This window comes from Scyliorhinus torazame, chromosome 21 (genome assembly GCF_047496885.1).
Source record: "Scyliorhinus torazame isolate Kashiwa2021f chromosome 21, sScyTor2.1, whole genome shotgun sequence".
Classification (NCBI taxonomy): domain Eukaryota; kingdom Metazoa; phylum Chordata; class Chondrichthyes; order Carcharhiniformes; family Scyliorhinidae; genus Scyliorhinus; species Scyliorhinus torazame.
In genome coordinates, this window is record NC_092727.1 from 112676090 (window position 1) to 112696332 (window position 20243).

Sequence of the window (20243 nt, forward strand, 5' to 3'; positions counted from 1 at the left end):
TACCCCCAGTCCCCTGCTCCCAACCCCCAGTCCCCTGCTCCCAACCCCCAGCTCCCTACCCTCAGTCCCCTGCCCCCAACCCCCAGTCCCCTGCCCCCAACCCCCAGTCCCCAACCCCCAGTCCCCTGCCCCCAACCCCCAGTCCCCTGCCCCCAACCCCCAGTCCCCTGCTCCCAACCCCCAGCCCCCAACCCCCCACTCCCAACCCCCCGCTCCCAACCCCCGGCCCCCAGCTCCCAACCCCCAGGCCCCTGCTCCCAATCCCCAGTCCCCAGCCCCCAGCTCCCAACCCCCAACCCCCAGCTCCCAACCCCCTGCTCCCAGCCCCCTGGCTCCTGCTCCCAGCCCCCTGGTCCCAATCCCCCAGATCCCTGCTCCCATCCCCCTGGTCCCATCCCCCTGGTCCCTGCTCCCAACCCCCAGATCCCAGCTCCCAACCCCCAGCTCCCAACCCCCTGGTCCCAGCCTCCTGCTCCCAGCCCCCTGGTCCCAATCCCCCTGGTCCCAATCCCCAGATCCCTGCTCCCTGGTCCCTGCTCCCATCCCCCTGGTCCCTGCTCCCAACCCCCAGATCCCAGCTCCCAGTCCCCTACCCCCAGCTCCCAACCCCCCAGCTCCCTGCTCGCAGCTCCTGGCTCCCAACCCCCAAGTTCCCTCCTCCCAGCCCCCTGCTCCCTGCTCCCAGCCCCCTGGTCCCAGGCCCCTGGTCCCTGCTCCCAGCCCCCTGGTCCCAGTCCCCTGCTCCCTACTCCCAGTCCCCTGCTTCCAGTTTCCTGGTCCCTGCTCCCAGCCCATTCCCCCTGTTCCCAGCCCCCTGCTCCCAGCCCCCCAGCTCCCTGCCCCCTGCTCTCACCCCCCAGCCCGCAGCACCTTGCTCCCTACCCCCTACCCCCTGCCCCAAGCCCCCAGATCCCTGCCGCGAACTCAGCCTCCAGCTCCCTGCCTGATCCCGACGGCAACAACCGGCAGAGCTCCCCAGCCAGCCTCCAAAGGTACCCCCTGGGCATCACCAACAACCCCTGGACAGACACAAACAACTTAAACTCTCTGTTAAATACCTACTTTGCTTTACTTTATAACTCCGATGCTATACAAAAGCATCATAAATAATCACATACCTGTGATCTCCCCAAGTATTGAGAGTAATGTTTACCCACCCTTCAGTAAGCCTCCAGGAAGTTAAGATTAATCCCCTGGGAGAGAAATCATTGGGGCAGTATAAAATGTGTTTTTTTGTTGTTGTTTTGAATACTTTTGTCAACAATCAGTTAATAATTATATTGGCACCAGAATGGCGGGGGTTGTGGCGGGGGGACTATTTGACTGGGTGAGGCGGTTGAAGGTGAGATGCCACATAGGATGAACCCTCCCAGGAACATATCCAACCAGTTTTGGCACCCTTAATTGGGAGGTGGGGAGATGAGGTCGCAGACGAAGGTAACTTGGCTTAACCCTGCGGGAGGGAATCTGATAAGTGAGAGGAACACAGACTGGTAAGGGAGAGGAATGAGGACCAGGATAATCAGCTTGAGGGCCGATGGCATAACGCACAGATGTATACAACCTGGCAGCATGTGCGGGTCAGGGCTAAGAACTCAGCTGTCCACCAGGGTGCAGTAAAGAACAGGAGGAACTCAATGTGACACCCAGTTAGGGAAGACCGTTGACATATTCTAGTCTATTAGGATAGGTCCATCCATGCCAACTACATTACTTTATTCTGGCGTGCTTATCTTCCTATCCATCCACTTGTTCCAGGAGACTCTCACCATAATCTTTCTGCTCCAGCTCCTATTTACATTGATCAGAAACGGAACTGAACGAACAATATAAATACTGAGCAGGCCAGAGGCTGGGAATCCTGTGGCCAGTAATTCACCACCTGAATGCTCAAAACCTGTCCATTATATTACAGGACACAAGTCGCGAGTGTGATGGAATACTCACCTGTTGCTTGGGATGACTGCAGCTCCAACAACACTCAAGAAACCCAACACCATCCAGTAGGAAAGAACTCCAACCTTGTGACACTCGTTTGGCATGTAAAAAGTCCCTTGCATCCCCCCTTACCTTGCTAAATCTTTTGATGTTTACCAAATATTCCTCATAATATTTCTGAACTCATTGAAGGTCACATCACCATCGAAGTGCCTTTAGTAAACAAATTTCCCTGCCAAGGTCAAGAGTTTTATTTGCTTTCTGGCCTTTAGATTTTTTGCCTGCCATTGTTCTTCTGAGGTTTGTATAGAGAATAGGGGCTGGCTTAGCACACTGGGCTAAATCGCTGGCTTTTAAAGCAGACCAAGGCAGGCCAGCAGCACGGTTCAATTCCCGTACCAGCCTCCCCGAACAGGCGCCGGAATGTGGCGACTAGGGGCTTTTCACAGTAACTTCATTTGTAGCCAATAAGCAATTTTTATTTCATTTTCATTTTTCAGAAGGGAAAGCCTGTCCTTCCATTCAGCTCATGCTCCGGGTAACCGGAAATGGACACTGCCAAGGTATGGCATTGATCCCAGCAAAAAGATTTAATGTTTATTGTTTGTTTCTGTAAGACCTATTACAACACCTGACAATTGTGTCGCCTTTTCCATTCACAGTGACCATTCCCAGCATCTGGGACTTTGATGAAACCAATCTGGTAGAATTCCAGGTGCTGGAATGGAGATAGTGGGGAGAAATGGCATAGTGGTAGATAATCAGCCATTATCTGATTGAATGACAGAGTAGGCTCGATGAGGTGAATGCCCTACTCCTGCTCTTATTTCCTATGTTCCCACTGGACAAATGAAGGGCCGTGTTAATACTATGGTCCCCAACCAATTAGAAAATGTCCCAGTCCAACCAAGTCAAATACTGTTTCCAATGGGACGACAAATGGATTTGCGCTGAGCACTGACATGGCAGGGAACAGGCATTGTGACGGCAGCCGTTAAAAGCCCTGATTTTCATTCGGGGCCAGGAATCAGGTAGACACAGATCGAGGCAGCCCGCAAACTACCCGTTCTTGGCAAGGTGAAGACAGGGAGATTTTAAGTCTCATGTCTCATCTCCATAAGCCTCCCTCAAGACTCAGACTCTGATCCGGCTGGAAGCAGCAGCTAACCAGAGGGTGCGGGAAAAATGTCAAGTGTCAGGAAGTCATCACTGGGTGCTGAAGGAACCCTGGCAGTCAGCCAAGTGCTTGTGAGGGGGTTCAAAAGGAGCTTGCTGTAAATGGAAGCAATGTGGTACCTGGAGGTAAAAAGGTTTAAACCAGTTTTATTTGGCCCAGAGGTACTTTTCCTCCTTCTTGGTCCTGCACAGAAAGCTTAAAAAAGGTCAAACTTAATTTTTGGGTATGTGCAGGCTTGCTTCCCAGTGCAGCTGTCCAAATGGCATCTTTGGAGTTCAATCTAAATTCACAAAAAGACCTGACGTACCCTTTTCTATTGAGTGAGCGCCTTGTGTCTTTTTATCACAATGCCAAACCTATCAGTGACACTAATGTATCTCGATGAAATTGTCATTGCATTGCATAGTCAGACACCAACAATAAAATGGTTTGCCAATCACCTTTTGTGAAGGAGGTTCCTTCTTAAATTACTATTAAGTGGCACTTAATTCTAAAACTTAATTTGCTGGGACAGTGAGTAAATTTAAGGAGGGGTTAGACCGATTTTTCATTGCTAATGGGTTGAAGGGTTATGGAGAACGGGAAGGAGGGTGGAGTTAGGGCCAGGGTGAGATCAACCATGATCGAATAGCAGAGCAGACTCGATGGGCTAAATGCTTAATTCTGCTCCTATATGTTATGAACTTATAATCTAGTTATAGAAGGACCTCACTGATTTCCAGAATGGTGTCCTTCTTGCATATTCAAAATGTTGTGTGATTAGTAGTAGTTACATGGGAGCATCACCACCTGGAACACTCTTTCCCCCCCACCCCCCCCCCCCCCCTACCACCCAAGCCACTCACCATCCTGACCTGGAAGTGTATCACTGTTGCTTCACTGTCGCTGGGTCAGGATCCTGGAACTCCCTCCCTAACAGCATTGAGGGTATACCTACACCACATGGACTATAGCGGTTCAAGAAGGCAGCTCACTACCACCTTCTCAAGGGCAATTAAGGATGGGCAAGAAATGTCCATCTAGCCAGCGATGCACACGTCCCTCGGATGAATGAAAAAACGTTTCGATTTTTGAAGGTTACATGTTCAATTCCCTTTGTTCCTGGTTGAACTTCAAAGATGAGGAAGAGAACATGACGGAGATACCTGAGTCATGTTCCTCATTCTTTGGAGATCATTGTAATTGGGCCTGGAGACTCCATCAGTCCAGGGAAACCCCACCCTATAATTATTATATGAATGCTGATCTAGGAATAGTATTTGTGAATTAATGAAGGAACATGTCTCGTGTCAATTTAAACTACAGCAATTGTCTTGTTGCTGCTCATCTATTTTTAAAAACAAACCTGTGTCATTATTTACAGCTTAAGCCATAATTTGATATAACACTCATTCAATCACTTTCTGAAAATCTGGAGATTGCCAGGAGGCTTGTGACACATGCAGTCAGCTAATTACAGTAAGAAAGATTTCTGTTCCATGTGCTTGCCATGTTACTAGATATTGTGCACTTCAAACCATACTGTAATTCAAAGGGAACGAGGCTTGCTGACAGGAGTGACATTTTGCTCTGGGTGCAAGAGAAATAACAGATTGAAACCCAAAGACCAAACTTCGAGGCTGTCAAGTCTTTGCAGCTACACAAAGGTCATGTTGATTGAAGAATGTGTGACTGAAACCATGCATTGTAACTATTAATTCAGTGTCGCCTCCAAAAATGATGTCCCTACATTAAATCAACTTCTATCTTTTCCCCTGTGTTTTTAAAAAATAAAATTGGGTTTTTATTTTTCTTTCCTTCGTTGACAATGGAAGAAAATTAAAGAATAAGTTCCAATTTTTTAATCAGAACAGGCGCCGGAACGTGGCGACTAGGGGCTTTTCACAGTAACTTCATACTTGTGACAATAAAAGGTTATTATTATATGAACGAGTTAACATCGCAGCATTATGGTGTGGCACAATATTTCCAATGGAATTACAAACAGTTGCCGAAATTTAAATTTAACACGGATAGATCACAGAATAATAATTACAACAATCTAAGAGACAACAATGCCGTTAATAAATAGTTTAACCCGTGATTGAATATGCCATCCACGGCAGTCAAGAGATTTTCTTCCCATTGTGGACAAGGTGGCCCTCAAGTGAGGTATGCAAAATCTCTACAAGTGAGGCTGACTGTGAAACCTGTGGCTGATAATGAATTTCACTGCACTTCATTTTTTCCAATTAAGGGGCAATTTAGCGGGTTCAATCCACCTACCTTGCACATCTTTGGGTTGTGGGGACGAAACCCACGCAAAAGGGGAGAATGTGCAAACTCCACACAGACAGAGCCGGGATTGAACCTGGGACCGCGGCGCCGTGAGACTGCAGTGCTAACCACTGTGCCACCGGGCTGCCCTTTTCACTGCACTTCATGAGTGGAACCATTTATCAAAGTCTTACTGAAACGCAAATTATTCTGACTGGCACTTGCAGCTCAATCAAATGCTGATATAATGGTTCCGTGACTACATGACTGAAACATGTTTTTTTTGTATAAAAGGAGCAAAAAAATGAGTCACACTGTGAGTTTTTCCAGTTGTACTCTGGATAATTTAGCAGTTGGACTGAGCAATTTGAGCCAATTACGGGCCTAGATTATTTAACAAATGGTAGGCGTAAATCCTGGAAGGGTTTTAATTGCAAGTCCCCTCAGTATCCAGAATAAAGACACAAGTCGAGAGTCCTATTCATATTTGTTTGGTGCAACTCTGCGCGATATAAACAAGATACTTATTAAATATGTAACATATTATCATTCGTAGACAACCGAAAAAGATGGTAAAATGGATAAAAATGAAAACAATCTGTTATAACCTGCCTGCTTACCATTGGCTGGGGACTAATGACAATCCCACAATCCTGTGGGAGTATGAGCTTCCCCAATGAGGGGGGCGGAGAAACCATTAGTAAACCCCATGTATAAATAAAGCTGGCCAGTTTGGAACCAGCAGGAAGCAGTGTGCAGCAAGGGAAGTTGCTGCTGTTATATATATATATATATATATATATATATATATATATAATATATATATATATATATATATATATAATAGTTTAAATAAATGTTATTACTTTGTATCCTTAAAACTCGTGCTGGATTCTTCGTGGCCCTTACAAAACAATCTGTACTGGCATCATATTTCAGATAAGTCATGGGCAGGCAAATAGGATATATTTTAATAAACATGTTGGCTAATTGTTACAAGAGGAATGATCAAAGTCGCAAAGCATTTTTAAAACTATTATCCTTTACACAAGCACAACATATCAGCTTCAGCGCTTTATTAATCATCTCATCAGCTATATCAGATCCAATGCTGAAGAGACAGACTCTAGCCCAAACCTCCAGCACCTGCCGAGAGAAGTCTAGATGCACAACTGTAACACTTCATCACGTGGAGTTAGGGCTCCCTCCCCTTTCCAAAATCTGGGCATCTTTGAGGGTCTGCAAAGGTGACATCTACAGGAAAAAGATACATTCTGAAAGCTACACCTCTGACATCATTTAAACAACAAAAGAAAATTCTGGAATTAGTCAGCAGGTCAGAGAGCATCCGTGGAGAGAGAGAAGCAGAGTTAACTTTTCAGGTCTGTGACTTTCCATCATTGTAACTGATATGGCTGAAGAGATGAATACTGTTCTAACCTGCCTGCTTACCATTGGCTGGGGACTAATGGAAATCCCACAATCCTTTGGGAGTATGAGCTTCCCCAATGAGGGGGGCGGAGAAATCATTAGCAGATTCCCTGCATAAATAAAGCTGGCCAGTTTGGAACCAGCTAGAGAGGAGAGGAGCAGCAAAGGAGTTGCTGTTGTGTATATATGTTATTGTAAATTAATGTTACTTCTTTCTATCCTTCAACTCGTTCTTCATGGCCCTCACAAAAAATACAAAACACAGAGTGCCACCAAAGAAAAACACAGGCCTCAGGCCGAGGCTCATACAAGATTTGTAATAGTCACTTAATCTATCAAACCTAGCCTGTCTTCACCAGAATTAAGTGTAGCCAAAATATGATTCTTTAGTTAAACTATGACCATGGCCCTTAACTATTATTTGAATATATTCTACATGTATAAATCAAGCTAACTTAAGGGGTATCAATGTGAGGGTTATGTTTTGACATTCGCAATGGTGCAGTGTATTCCAATTTTCAATCTCTGCTTTACTATTCAATTGTTTGAGAGCAGGATGTACTCAGTGCCACAAAATGGTGAGGCATGAGTTGGCAGCCCTGATTCACATTCCACATAGTTCCTGTTGCACCAGAGGATAGAACTGTCAGGCAGAACATTGGCCTGAATTTTTCAGAAGTGGGGGTTTTGATTCCCGCCATCTGAAGAGTTGGCAGGGAACACATCACCGCTGACTCTCCCTGCCCCACAGCGAATTTACACTCCAATCACCATTGATTGGCTGCAGTCGGGACATACGCCCTTCACTGAGGAGGAAATCCCACCTTAGAGAGCTGCCGGTCAAGTTGATTGACTGGCAGCTCTCCAGTCGCTGCAGCAACAGTGCTGTAGTGGACAGAAGGGGAAGTTCAAGAAGACGTTGGAAGTCTGGTAACTGCAGGCCCAGGTGAGTTCAAGCGGTCCCATGGCAGAAAGGGTAGGGAAGGCCTGGGGAAGTGGCGTGAGGGGAGCGATCGGGGTCTTGGGGGAGAGGCCGGTGTGGGAGGGAGGAGCGGAGGCCAACAGACCTTAAAGGGTGGGGGTGGAACGGTGGCACTGCTGCCTCACAGCATCAGGGACTCGAGTTTGATTCCGAGCTCAGGTAACTGCCTGTGTGAAGGTTGCCCGTTCTCCCCGTGTCTGTGTGGGTTTCCTCCGGGTGCTCCGGTTTTCTCCCACAATTCAAAGATGTGCAGGTTAGGTGGATTGGCCATGACAAATTGCCCCTTAGGTTGAGGTTACGGCACGGAGGGTTGGGCCTAGGTGGGGGTGGTCTTTCGAGGTGTTGATGCAGACTTAATGGGCTGAGTGGCCTATTTCTGCAGTGTAGGGATTCTATGATTCAGAAGGGGGCTTATGAAGGAAGTGTCTTTAATTTAAATCATCTACAACCAACAACATTTGACTTCTAGCTAATTGGAAAATATATAGAAGGTGGGTACGAAATAACATAAAATAGGAAGAGCAGTTGGCATGATTAGTACTGTCATGAATCTTCACATTTCACTCTGCAATCTCATTGTCCGCCTCAAAACACGCTATTCCACTTTTCCCCTCAGGAATGTAGGCAAATCCATCCACCTCACCACCTCCATTACTTTCTTTCTGGAAGTGTATTTCCAAGCTGTCCTGAAAAAGTTCTTCATCCATCACATCTGGAATTCCAGTAAACAGGACACTCTTTTTGGAAACAACCTCCCCTACCTGAGGGTAAAGCAGAAAACAACAGAATGTTTCAATCCAAATGAAGTATTTTTATACTGAAATGCTGAAAGTCAAATGGGAGAAGGCCAGAAATATTCACCGAGCAGCTGGGAGAAAACAATATCACAGATACTCTTTAAAAAGGAATGGAGAGAGGGGTCGGTTAGGGAAGAAAAACAGATACAGGAACAAAAGCAGGATGACTTGTCCAATGCTTGGGTGGGCAATAGGAGACAAATGGTAGGAGACAGAGAAATAGCTGAGATAGAAACATATACACCACACCGCGGTAAGATTCCATAACTGAAGGTGAAAATTGGTCAGGAATGTATGAAAAGGCAGCAAAGGGGAGGACATTCCAGTAGCGCAGGACTCTGGAGACAGACCATAGAACTTTACAGCGCAGTACAGGCCCTTCGGCCCTCGATGTTGCGCCGACCTGTGAAACCACTCTAAAGCCCATCTACACTATTCCCTTATCATCCATATGTTTATCCAATGACCATTTAAATGCCCTTAATGTTGGCGAGTTCATGGGACAGCAGAATGGATGTTACGAGGAGAGATGGAGTCAGTTAGGATTTTAGTTGCTGGAATTCAGAATAATAAGGGGGTGATCTCATAGAAACCTATAAAGTTCTAACAGGACCAGATAGGGAAGATACAGGAAGGGTGTTTCCGATGGTGGAGGTGTACAGAACCAGGGGTCATAATCTGAAAGTGAGACAAATACCAAACATGCATCTAAACAATGTGTTACAAAGGTTACTCATACGGTACCTAAATAAAGTGTTTAAATGTTAATCTCCCATTTCTGGATCCGTGTGCTGGAATTGTTACTCCCCCATTCCTGAATCAGCGTGCTGGAATTGTTACTCCCCCATTCCTGAATCAGCGTGCTGGAACTGTTACTCCCCCTATTCCTGCATCAGTGTGCTGGAATTGTTAATCCTCTACTCCTGGATCAGTGTGCATGGACTGTTACTCCCATATTCCTGAACCAGAGTGCTGGATCTGTTATTCCCATATTCCTGGATTGTCGTTGTGGAATTATTACTCCCCTATTCCTGACTCAGTATGTTGGAACTATTGTTCCCCCTATTCCTGGATCAGGATGCTAGAACCGTTACTCCCCCTATTCCTGGATCAGGATGCTGGAACTGTTACTCTCCCTATTCCTGGATCAGGATGCTGGAACTCTTACTCCCCCTATTCCTGGATGATATGCTGGAACTGTTACTCCCCTATTCCTGCATCAGTGTGCTAGAATTGTTATTACCCTATTTTTGGTTTGGAGTGCTGAATCTGTTATTCCCACATTCCTGAATTGGTGTGCTGGAATTGTTACTGCCCTATTCCTGACTCAGTGAGCTGGAATTGTTACTCCCCCTACTCCTGAATCAGTGTGCTGGAATTGTTACTTCCCTATATCTAGACCTGCATGTTGGAATTGTTACTCCCCCATTCCTGATTCAGTGTGCTGGAACTGTTACTCCCCCTATTCTTGAATCAGTGTGTTGGAATTGTTACTCCCCTATTCCTGGATCAGTATGCTGGAATTGTTACTCCCCTATTCCTGAATCAGTGTGCTGGAATTGCTACTCCCCCATTCCTGAATCAGTGTGCTAGATCTGTTATTCCCACATTCCTGGATCGGCATGCAAGAGTTGTTACTTGCCTATTCCTGACTCAGTATGCTGGAACTGTTACTCCCCATATTCCTGAATCAGTGTGCTGGAATTGTTACTCCCCTATTCCTGGATCAGTGTGCTGGAATTATTATTACCCTATTCCTGAAACAGTGTGCTGGATCTGTTACTCCCCTATTCATAGATCTGTAAACTGGAACTGTTACTTCCCCTATTCCTGAATCAGTATGCTGGAACTGTTACTCCCCTATTCCTGGACCACTGGGCTGGAACTGTTACTCCCCTATTCCTGAATCAGTGTGCTGGAACTGTTACTCCCCTATTCCTGGATCAGTATGCTGGAACTGTTACTCCGCTATTCCTGGACCACTGGGCTGGAACTGATACTCCCCTATTCCTGAATCAGTGTGCTGGAGCTGTTACTCCCCTATTCCTGGACGACTGGGCTGGAACTGTTACTCCCCTATTCCTTCACCAGTGTGCTGTAACTGTTACTCCCCTATTCCTTCATCAGTGTGCTGGAACTGTTACTCCCCCTATTCCTGACTCAATGTGCTAGAACTGTCACTCCCCCTATTCCTGACTTAATGTACTGGAACTGTTAATCCCCCTATTCCTGCATCAGTGTGCTGGAACTGTTACTCTCCTATTCCTCAATCAGTGTGCTGGAACTGTTACACCCCTATTCCTGACTCAATGTGCTGGAACTGTTACTCCCCCTATTCCTGCATCAGTGTGCTGAATCTGTTACTCTCCTATTCCTGAATCAGTGTGCTGGAACTGTTACTCCCCCATTCCTGCATCAGTGTGCTGGAACTGTTACTCCCCCATTCCTGAATCAGTGTGCTGGAACTGTTACTCCCCCATTCCTGAATCAGCGTGCTGGAATTGTTACTCCCCCATTCCTGAATCAGCGTGCTGGAACTGTTACTCCCCCTATTCCTGCATCAGTGTGCTGGAATTGTTAATCCCCTACTCCTGGATCAGTGTGCATGGACTGTTACTCCCATATTCCTGAACCAGAGTGCTGGATCTGTTATTCCCACATTCCTGGATTGTCGTTGTGGAATTATTACTCCCCTATTCCTGACTCAGTATGTTGGAACTGTTGTTCCCCCTATTCCTGGATCAGGATGCTAGAACCGTTACTCCCCCTATTCCTGGATCAGGATGCTGGAACTGTTACTCTCCCTATTCCTGGATCAGGATGCTGGAACTCTTACTCCCCCTATTCCTGGATGATATGCTGGAACTGTTACTCCCCTATTCCTGCATCAGTGTGCTAGAATTGTTATTACCCTATTTTTGGTTTGGAGTGCTGAATCTGTTATTCCCACATTCCTGAATTGGTGTGCTGGAATTGTTACTGCCCTATTCCTGACTCAGTGAGCTGGAATTGTTATTCCCCCTACTCCTGAATCAGTGTGCTGGAATTGTTACTTCCCTATATCTAGACCTGCATGTTGGAATTGTTACTCCCCCATTCCTGATTCAGTGTGCTGGAACTGTTACTCCCCCTATTCTTGAATCAGTGTGTTGGAATTGTTACTCCCCTATTCCTGGATCAGTATGCTGGAATTGTTACTCCCCTATTCCTGAATCAGTGTGCTGGAATTGCTACTCCCCCATTCCTGAATCAGTGTGCTAGATCTGTTATTCCCACATTCCTGGATCGGCATGCAAGAGTTGTTACTTGCCTATTCCTGACTCAGTATGCTGGAACTGTTACTCCCCATATTCCTAAATCAGTGTGCTGGAATTGTTACTCCCCTATTCCTGGATCAGTGTGCTGGAATTATTATTACCCTATTCCTGAAACAGTGTGCTGGATCTGTTACTCCCCTATTCCTAGATCTGTAAACTGGAACTGTTACTTCCCCTATTCCTGAATCAGTATGCTGGAACTGTTACTCCCCTATTCCTGGACCACTGGGCTGGAACTGTTACTCCCCTATTCCTGAATCAGTGTGCTGGAACTGTTACTCCCCTATTCCTGGATCAGTATGCTGGAACTGTTACTCCGCTATTCCTGGACCACTGGGCTGGAACTGATACTCCCCTATTCCTGAATCAGTGTGCTGGAGCTGTTACTCCCCTATTCCTGGACGACTGGGCTGGAACTGTTACTCCCCTATTCCTTCACCAGTGTGCTGTAACTGTTACTCCCCTATTCCTTCATCAGTGTGCTGGAACTGTTACTCCCCCTATTCCTGACTCAATGTGCTAGAACTGTCACTCCCCCTATTCCTGACTTAATGTACTGGAACTGTTAATCCCCCTATTCCTGCATCAGTGTGCTGGAACTGTTACTCTCCTATTCCTCAATCAGTGTGCTGGAACTGTTAATCCTCTATTCCTGAATCAGTGTGCTGGAACCGTTACTCCCCTATTCCTGGATTCGTATGCTGGAACTGTTACTCCGCTATTCCTGGACCACTGGGCTGGAACTGATACTCCCCTATTCCTGAATCAGTGTGCTGGAACTGTTACTCCCCTATTCCTGGATCAGTATGCTGGAACTGTTACTCCGCTATTCCTGGACCACTGGGCTGGAACTGATACTCCCCTATTCCTGAATCAGTGTGCTGGAACTGTTACTCCCCCTATTCCTGACTCAATGTGCTAGAACTGTCACTCCCCCTATTCCTGACTTAATGTACTGGAACTGTTAATCCCCCTATTCCTGCATCAGTGTGCTGGAACTGTTACTCTCCTATTCCTCAATCAGTGTGCTGGAACTGTTACTCCCCTATTCCTGACTCAATGTGCTGGAACTGTTACTCCCCCTATTCCTGCATCAGTGTGCTGGATCTGTTACTCTCCTATTCCTGAATCAGTGTGCTGGAACTGTTACTCCCCTATTCCTGAATCAATGTGCTAGAACTGTTACTCCCCTATTCCGGAATCAGTGTGCTGGAACTGTTACTCCCCCTATTCCTGAATCAATGTGCTGGAACTGTTACTCCCCCTATTCCGGCATCAGTGTGCTGGAACTGTTACTCTCCTATTCCTCAATCAATGTGCTGGAACTGTTACTCCCCTATCCCTGAATCAGTGTGCAGGAACTGTTAGTCCCCTATTCCTGACTTAATGTGCTGGAACTGTTACTCCCCTTATTCCTGAATCAGTGTGCTGGAATTGTTACTCCCCTATTCCTGAATCAATGTGCTGGAACTGTTACTCCCCTATTCCTGACTCAATGTGCTGGAACTGTTACTCCCCCTATTCCTGCATCAGTGTGCTGGATCTGTTACTCTCCTATTCCTGAATCACTGTGCTGGAATTGTTACTCTCCTATTCCTGAATCAGTGTGCTGGAACTGTTAGTCCCCTATTCCTGGATCAGTATGCTGGAATTGTTACTCCCCTATTCCTGAATCAGTGTGCTGGAACTGTTACTCCCATATTCCTGACTTAATGTGCTGGAACTGTTACTCCCCTTATTCCTGAATCAGTGTGCTGGAATTGTTACTCCCCTATTCCTGAATCAATGTGCTGGAACTGTTACTCCCCTATTTCTGAATCAGTGTGCTGGAACTGTTACTCCCCTATTCCTGACTCAATATGCTGGAACTGTCACTCCCCCTATTCCTGAATCAGTATGCTGGAATTGTTACTCCCCTATTCCTGAATCAGTGTGCTAGAATTGTTACTCCCCCTATTCCTGCATCAGTGTGCTGGAACTGTGACTCTCCTATTCCTGAATCAGTGTGCTGGAACTGTTACTCCCCTATTCCTCAATCAGTGTGCTGGAACTGTTACTCCCCTATTCCTGGATCAGTGTGCTGGAACTGTTACTCCCCTATTCTTGGATCAGTATGCTGGAATTGTTACTCCCCTATTCCTGAATCAGTGTGCTGGAACTGTTACTCCCATATTCCTGACTTAATGTGCTGGAACTGTTACTCCCCTTATTCCTGAATCAGTGTGCTGGAATTGTTACTCCCTATTCCTGAATCAATGTGCTGGAACTGTTACTCCCCTATTCCTGAATCAGTGTGCTGGAACTGTTACTCACCTATTCCTGACTCAATGTGCCGGAACTGTCACTCCCCCTATTCCTGAATCAGTATGCTGGAATTGTTACTCCCCTATTCCTGAATCAGTATGCTGGAACTGTCACTCCCCATATTGCTGAATCAGTATGCTGGAATTCTTACTCCCCTATTCCTGAATCAGAGTGCTGGAACTGTTACTCCCTCATTCCTGAATCAGTGTGCTGGAACTGTTACTCCCCCTATTCCTGAATCAGTGTGCTGGAACTGTTATCCCCTATTCCTCGTTCAGTGTGCTGGAATTTTTATTCCCCTATTCTTGAATCAGTGTGCTGGAATTGTTACTCCCCCTATTCCTGAATCAGTGTGCTGGAACTGTTACTCCCCTATTCCTGGGTCAGTGTGCTGGACCTGTTACTCCCCTATTCCTGACTCAATGTGCCGGAACTGTCACTCCCCCTATTCCTGAATCAGTATGCTGGAATTGTTACTCCCCTATTCCTGAATCAGTATGTTGGAATTGCTACTCCCCTATTCCTGAATCAGTGTGCTGGAACTGTTACTCCCCCAATCCTGAATCCGTGTGCAGGAACTGTTACTCCCCCTATTCCTGAATCAGTGTGCTGGAACTGTTACTCCCCCTATTCCTGAATCAGTGTGCTGGAACTGTTACTCCCCTATTCCTCGTTCAGTGTGCTGGAATTTCTGTTCCCCTATTCCTGGATCAGTGTGCTGGAATTGTTACTCCTCCTACTCGTGGATCAGTATGCGGGGACTGTTACTCCTCCTATTTCTGAATCAGTGTGCTGGAACTGTTTCTTCCATATTCTTGGATCAGTGTGCTGGAATTGTCACTCCTCGTATTTCTGGATCAGAGTGATGGAACTATTACTCTCCTATTCCTGGATCAATGTGCTAGAATTGTTTTCCCCTATTTTTGGATCGGAGTGCTGAATCTGTTACTCCCCCTATTCCTGGATCTGTATGCTAGAACTGTTACTTCCTCTATTCCTGACTCAATGTGCTGGAACTGTTACTCCCCCTGTTCCTGCATCAGTGTGCTGGATCTGTTACTCTCCTATTCCTGAATCAGTGTGCTGGAACTGTTACTCCCCCTATTCCTGAATCAATGTGCTGTAACTGTTACTCTCCTATTCTGGAATCAGTGTGCTGGAACTGTTACTCCCCCTATTCCTGAATCAATGTGCTGCAACTGTTACTCTCCTATTCCTGAATCAATGTGCTGGAACTGTTGCTTCCCCTATTCCGGCATCAGTGTGCTGGAACTGTTACTCTCCTATTCCTCAATCAATGTGCTGGAACTGTTACTCCCCTATTCCTGAATCAGTGTGCTGGAACTGTTACTCCCCTTATTCCTGAATCAGTGTGCTGGAATTGTTACTCCCCTATTCCTGAATCAATGTGCTGGAACTGTTACTCCCCTATTCCTGAATCAGTGTGCTGGAACAGTTACTCCCCTATTCCTGACTCAATATGCTGGAACTGTCACTCCCCCTATTCCTGAATCAGTATGCTGGAATTGTTACTCCCCCTATTCCTGCATCAGTGTGCTGGAACTGTGACTCTCCTATTCCTCAATCAGTGTGCTGGAACTGTTACTCCCCTATTCCTCAATCAGTGTGCTGGAACTGTTACTCCCCTATTCCTGGATAAGTGTGCTGGAACTGTTACTCCCCTATTCTTGGATCAGTATGCTGGAATTGTTACTCCCCTATTCCTGAATCAGTGTGCTGGAACTGTTACTCCCATATTCCTGACTTAATGTGCTGGAACTGTTACTCCCCTTATTCCTGAATCAGTGTGCTGGAATTGTTACTCCCCTATTCCTGAATCAATGTGCTGGAACTGTTACTCCCCTATTCCTGAATCAGTGTGCTGTGACTGTTACTCCCCTATTCTTGACTCAATGTGCTGGAACTGTCACTCCCCCTATTCCTGAATCAGTGTGGTGGAATTGTTAATCCCCTATTCCTGAATCAGTATGCTGGAACTGTCACTCCCCCTATTCCTGAATCAGTATGCTGGAATTGTAACTCCCCTATTCCTGAATCAGAGTGCTGGAACTGTTACTCCCCCATTCCTGAATCAGTGTGCTGGAACTGTTACTCCCCCTATTCCGGAATCAGTGTGCTGGAACTGTTACTCCCCTATTCCTCTATCAGTGTGCTGGGATTTTTGTTCCCCTATTCCTGGATCCGTGTGCTGGAATTGTTACTCCTCCTACTCGTGGATCAGTATGCGGGGACTGTTACTCCTCCTATTTCTGAATCAGTGTGCTGGAACTGTTTCTTCCATATTCTTGGATCAGTGTTCTGGAATTGTCACTCCTCGTATTTCTGGATCAGAGTGATGGAACTATTACTCTCCTATTCCTGGATCAATGTGCTAGAATTGTTTTCCCCTATTTTTGGATCGGAGTGCTGAATCTGTTACTCCCCCTATTCCTGGATCTGTATGCTAGAACTGTTACTTCCCCTATTCCTGAATCAGTGTGCTGAAACTGTTACTCCCCCATTCCTGAATCAGTGTGCTGGAACTGTTACTCCCCTATTCCTGAATCAGTGTGCTGGAACTGTTACTCCCCTATTCCTCGTTCAGTGCGCTGGAATTTTTATTCCCCTATTCCTGGATCAGTGTGCTGGAATTGTTACTCCTCCTACTCGTGGATCAGTAAGCAGGGACTGTTACTCCTCCTATTCCTGAATCAGTGTGCTGGAACTGTTTCTTCCATATTCTTGGATCAGTGTGCTGGAATTGTCACTCCTCGTATTTCTGGATCAGAGTGATGGAACTGTTACTCCCCCTATTCCTGGATCAGTGTGCTGGAATTGTTACTCCCCTTTTCATGAATCATTGTGCTGGAATTGTTACTCCCCTATTACTGAATCAGTGTGCTGGAACTGTTACTCCCCTATTCCTGAATCAGTGTGCTGGAACTGTTACTCCCCTATTCCTGAATCAGTGTGCTGGAATTGTTAATCCCCTATTCCTGGACCACTGGGCTGGAATTGTTACTCCCCTATTCCTGAATCAGTGTGCTGGAACTGTTACTCCCCTATTCCTGAATCACTGTGCTGGAACTGTTACTCCCCTATTCCTTCATCAGTGTGCTGGAACTGTTACTCCCCTATTCCTTCATCAGTGTGCTGGAACTGTTATTCCCCCTATTCCTGAATCAATGTGCTGGAACTGTTACTCCCCTATTCCTGAATCAATGTGCTGGAACTGTTACTTCCCTATTCCTGACTCAATGTGCTAGAGCTGTCACTCCCCCTATTCCTGACTCAATGTGCTGGAACTGTTACTCCCCCTATTCCGGTATCAGTGTGCTGGAACTGTTACTCCCCTATTCCTGAATCAGTGTGCTGGAACTGTTACTCCCCTATTCCTGGAACAGTGTGCTGGAACTGTTAGTCCCCTATTCCTGGATCAGTATGCTGGAATTGTTACTCCCCTATTCCTGAATCAGTGTGCTGGAACTGTTACTCCCATATTCCTGACTTAATGTGCTGGAACTGTTACTTCCCCTATTCCTGAATCAGTGTGCTGGAATTGTTACTCCCCTATTCCTGAATCAATGTGCTGGAACTGTTACTCCCCTATTCCTGAATAAGTGTGCTGGAACTGTTACTCCCCTATTCCTGACTCAATGTGCTGGAACTGTCACTCACCCTATTCCTGAATCAGTATGCTGGAATTGTTTCTCCCCTATTCCTGAATCAGTGTGCTAGAATTGTCACTCCCCCTATTCCTGCATCAGTGTGCTGGAACTGTGACTCTCCTATTCCTCAATCAGTGTGCTGGAACTGTTACTCCCCTATTCCTGAATCAGTGTGCTGGAACTGTTACTCCCCTATTCCTGGATCAGTGTGCTGGAACTGTTACTCCCCTATTCTTGGATCAGTATGCTGGAATTGTTACTCCCCTATTCCTGAATCAGTGTGCTGGTACTGTTACTCCCATATTCCTGACTTAATGTGCTGGAACTGTTACTCCCCTTATTCCTGAATCAGTGTGCTGGAATTGTTACTCCCCTATTCCTGAATCAGTATGCTGGAATTGTTACTCCCCTATTCCTGAATCAGTATGCTGGAACTGTTACTCCCCCTATTCCTGAATCAGTATGCTGGAATTGTTACTCCCCTATTCCTGAATCAGAGTGTTGGAACTGTTACTCCCCCATTCCTGAATCAGTGTGCTGGAACTGTTACTCCCCCTATTCCTGAATCAGTGTGCTGGAATTTTTATTCCCCTATTCCTGAATCAGTGTGCTGGAATTGTTACTCCCCCTATTACTGAATCAGTGTGCTGGAACTGTTTCTTTCCTATTCCTGGGTCAGTGTGCTGGACCTGTTACTCCCCTATTCCGGAATCAGTGTGCTGGAACTGTTACTCCCCTATTCCTGACTCAATGTGCTGGAACTGTCACTTCCCCTATTCCTGAATCAGTATGCTGGAATTGTTACTCTCCTATTCCTGAATCAGTATGCTGGAACTGTCACTCCCCCTATTCCTGAATCAGTATGCTGGAATTGCTACTCCCCTATTCCTGAATCAGTGTGCTGGAACTGTTACTCCCCCAATCCTGAATCCGTGTGCTGGAACTGTTACTCCCCCTATTCCTCGTTCAGTGTGCTGGAATTTTTGTTCCCCTATTCCTGGATCAGTGTGCTGGAATTGTTACTCCTCCTACTCGTGGATCAGTATGCGGGGACTGTTACTCCTCCAATTTCTGAATCAGTGTGCTGGAACTGTTTCTTCCATATTCTTGGATCAGTGTGCTGGAATTGTCACTCCTCGTATTTCTGGATCAGAGTGATGGAACTGTTACTCCCCCTATTCCTGGATCAGTGTGCTAGAATTGTTACTCCCCTTTTCATGAATCATTGTGCTGGAATTGTTACTCCCCTATTACTGAATCAGTGTGCTGGAATTGTTACTCCCCTATTACTGAATCACTGTGCTGGATCTGTTACTCCTCCTATTCCTGGATCAGTGTGCTGGAATTGTTAATCCCCTATTCCTGGATCAGTGTGCTGGAATTGTTACTCCCCTATTCCTGGATCAGTGTGCTGGAATTGTTACTCCCCTATTCCTGAATCAGTGTGCTGGAACTGTTACTCCCCTATACCTGAATCAGTGTGCTGGATCTGTTACTCCCCTATTCCTGAATCAGTGTGCTGGAATTGTTAATCCCCTATTCCAGGATCACTGTGCTGGAACTGTTACTCCCCTATTCCTGAATCACTGTGCTGGAATTGTTACTCCCCTATTCCTGAATCAGTATGCTGGAATTGTTAATCCCGTATTCCTGGATCAGTGTGCTGGAACTGTTACTCCCCTATTCCTGAATCACTGTGCTGGATCTGTTACTCCTCCTATTTCTGGATCAGTGTGCTGGAATTGCTACTCCCCTATTCCTGCACCAGGATGCTGGAACTGTCAGCCCCCTATTCCTGCCTCAGTGCGCTGAAATTTTAAATCCCCTATTCCTGCATCAGTATGCTGGAACTGTTATTCCCACATTCCTGAATCAGAGTGTTAGAACTATTACTCCCCTATTCCTGGATCAATGTGCTAGAATTGTTTTCCCCTATTTTTGGATCAGAGTGCTGAATCTGTTACTCCCCCTATTCCTGGATCTGTATGCTAGAACTGTTACTTCCCCTATTCCTGATTCAGTGTGCTGGAACTGTTACTCCCCCTGTTCCTGCATCAGTGTGCTGGATCTGTTACTCTCCTATTCCTGAATCAGTGTGCTGGAACTGTTCCCCTATTCCTGAATCAGTGTGCTGGAACTGTTACTCCTCCTATTCCTGGTTCAGTGTGCTGAAATTGTGACTCCCCTATTCCTGATTCAGTGTGCTGGAACTGTTACTCCCCCTAATCTTGAATCAGTGTGCTGGAATTGTTACTCCCCTATTCCTGGATCAGAATGCTGGAATTGTTACTCCCGTATTCCTGAATCAGTGTGCTGGATCTGTTATTCCTCTATTCCTGAATCAGTGTGCTGGAACTGTTACTCCCCTATTCC

At 46.2% G+C, this 20243-nt stretch overlaps 1 protein-coding gene across 1 annotated transcript in view; it reads right to left on the reverse strand.

Annotated features, from left to right (window-relative positions):
- Positions 1-6320: 6320 nt before the first annotated feature.
- Positions 6321-20243, reverse strand: part of ifi35 (interferon-induced protein 35) — a 44374-nt gene continuing 30451 nt past the window's right edge. Inside the window, exon 9 of the mRNA XM_072487279.1 lies at positions 6321-8545. Within this exon, the coding sequence (XP_072343380.1) occupies positions 8345-8545 (201 nt within the window). The 3' untranslated portion in view covers positions 6321-8344. The remainder of the gene's footprint in view (positions 8546-20243) is intronic.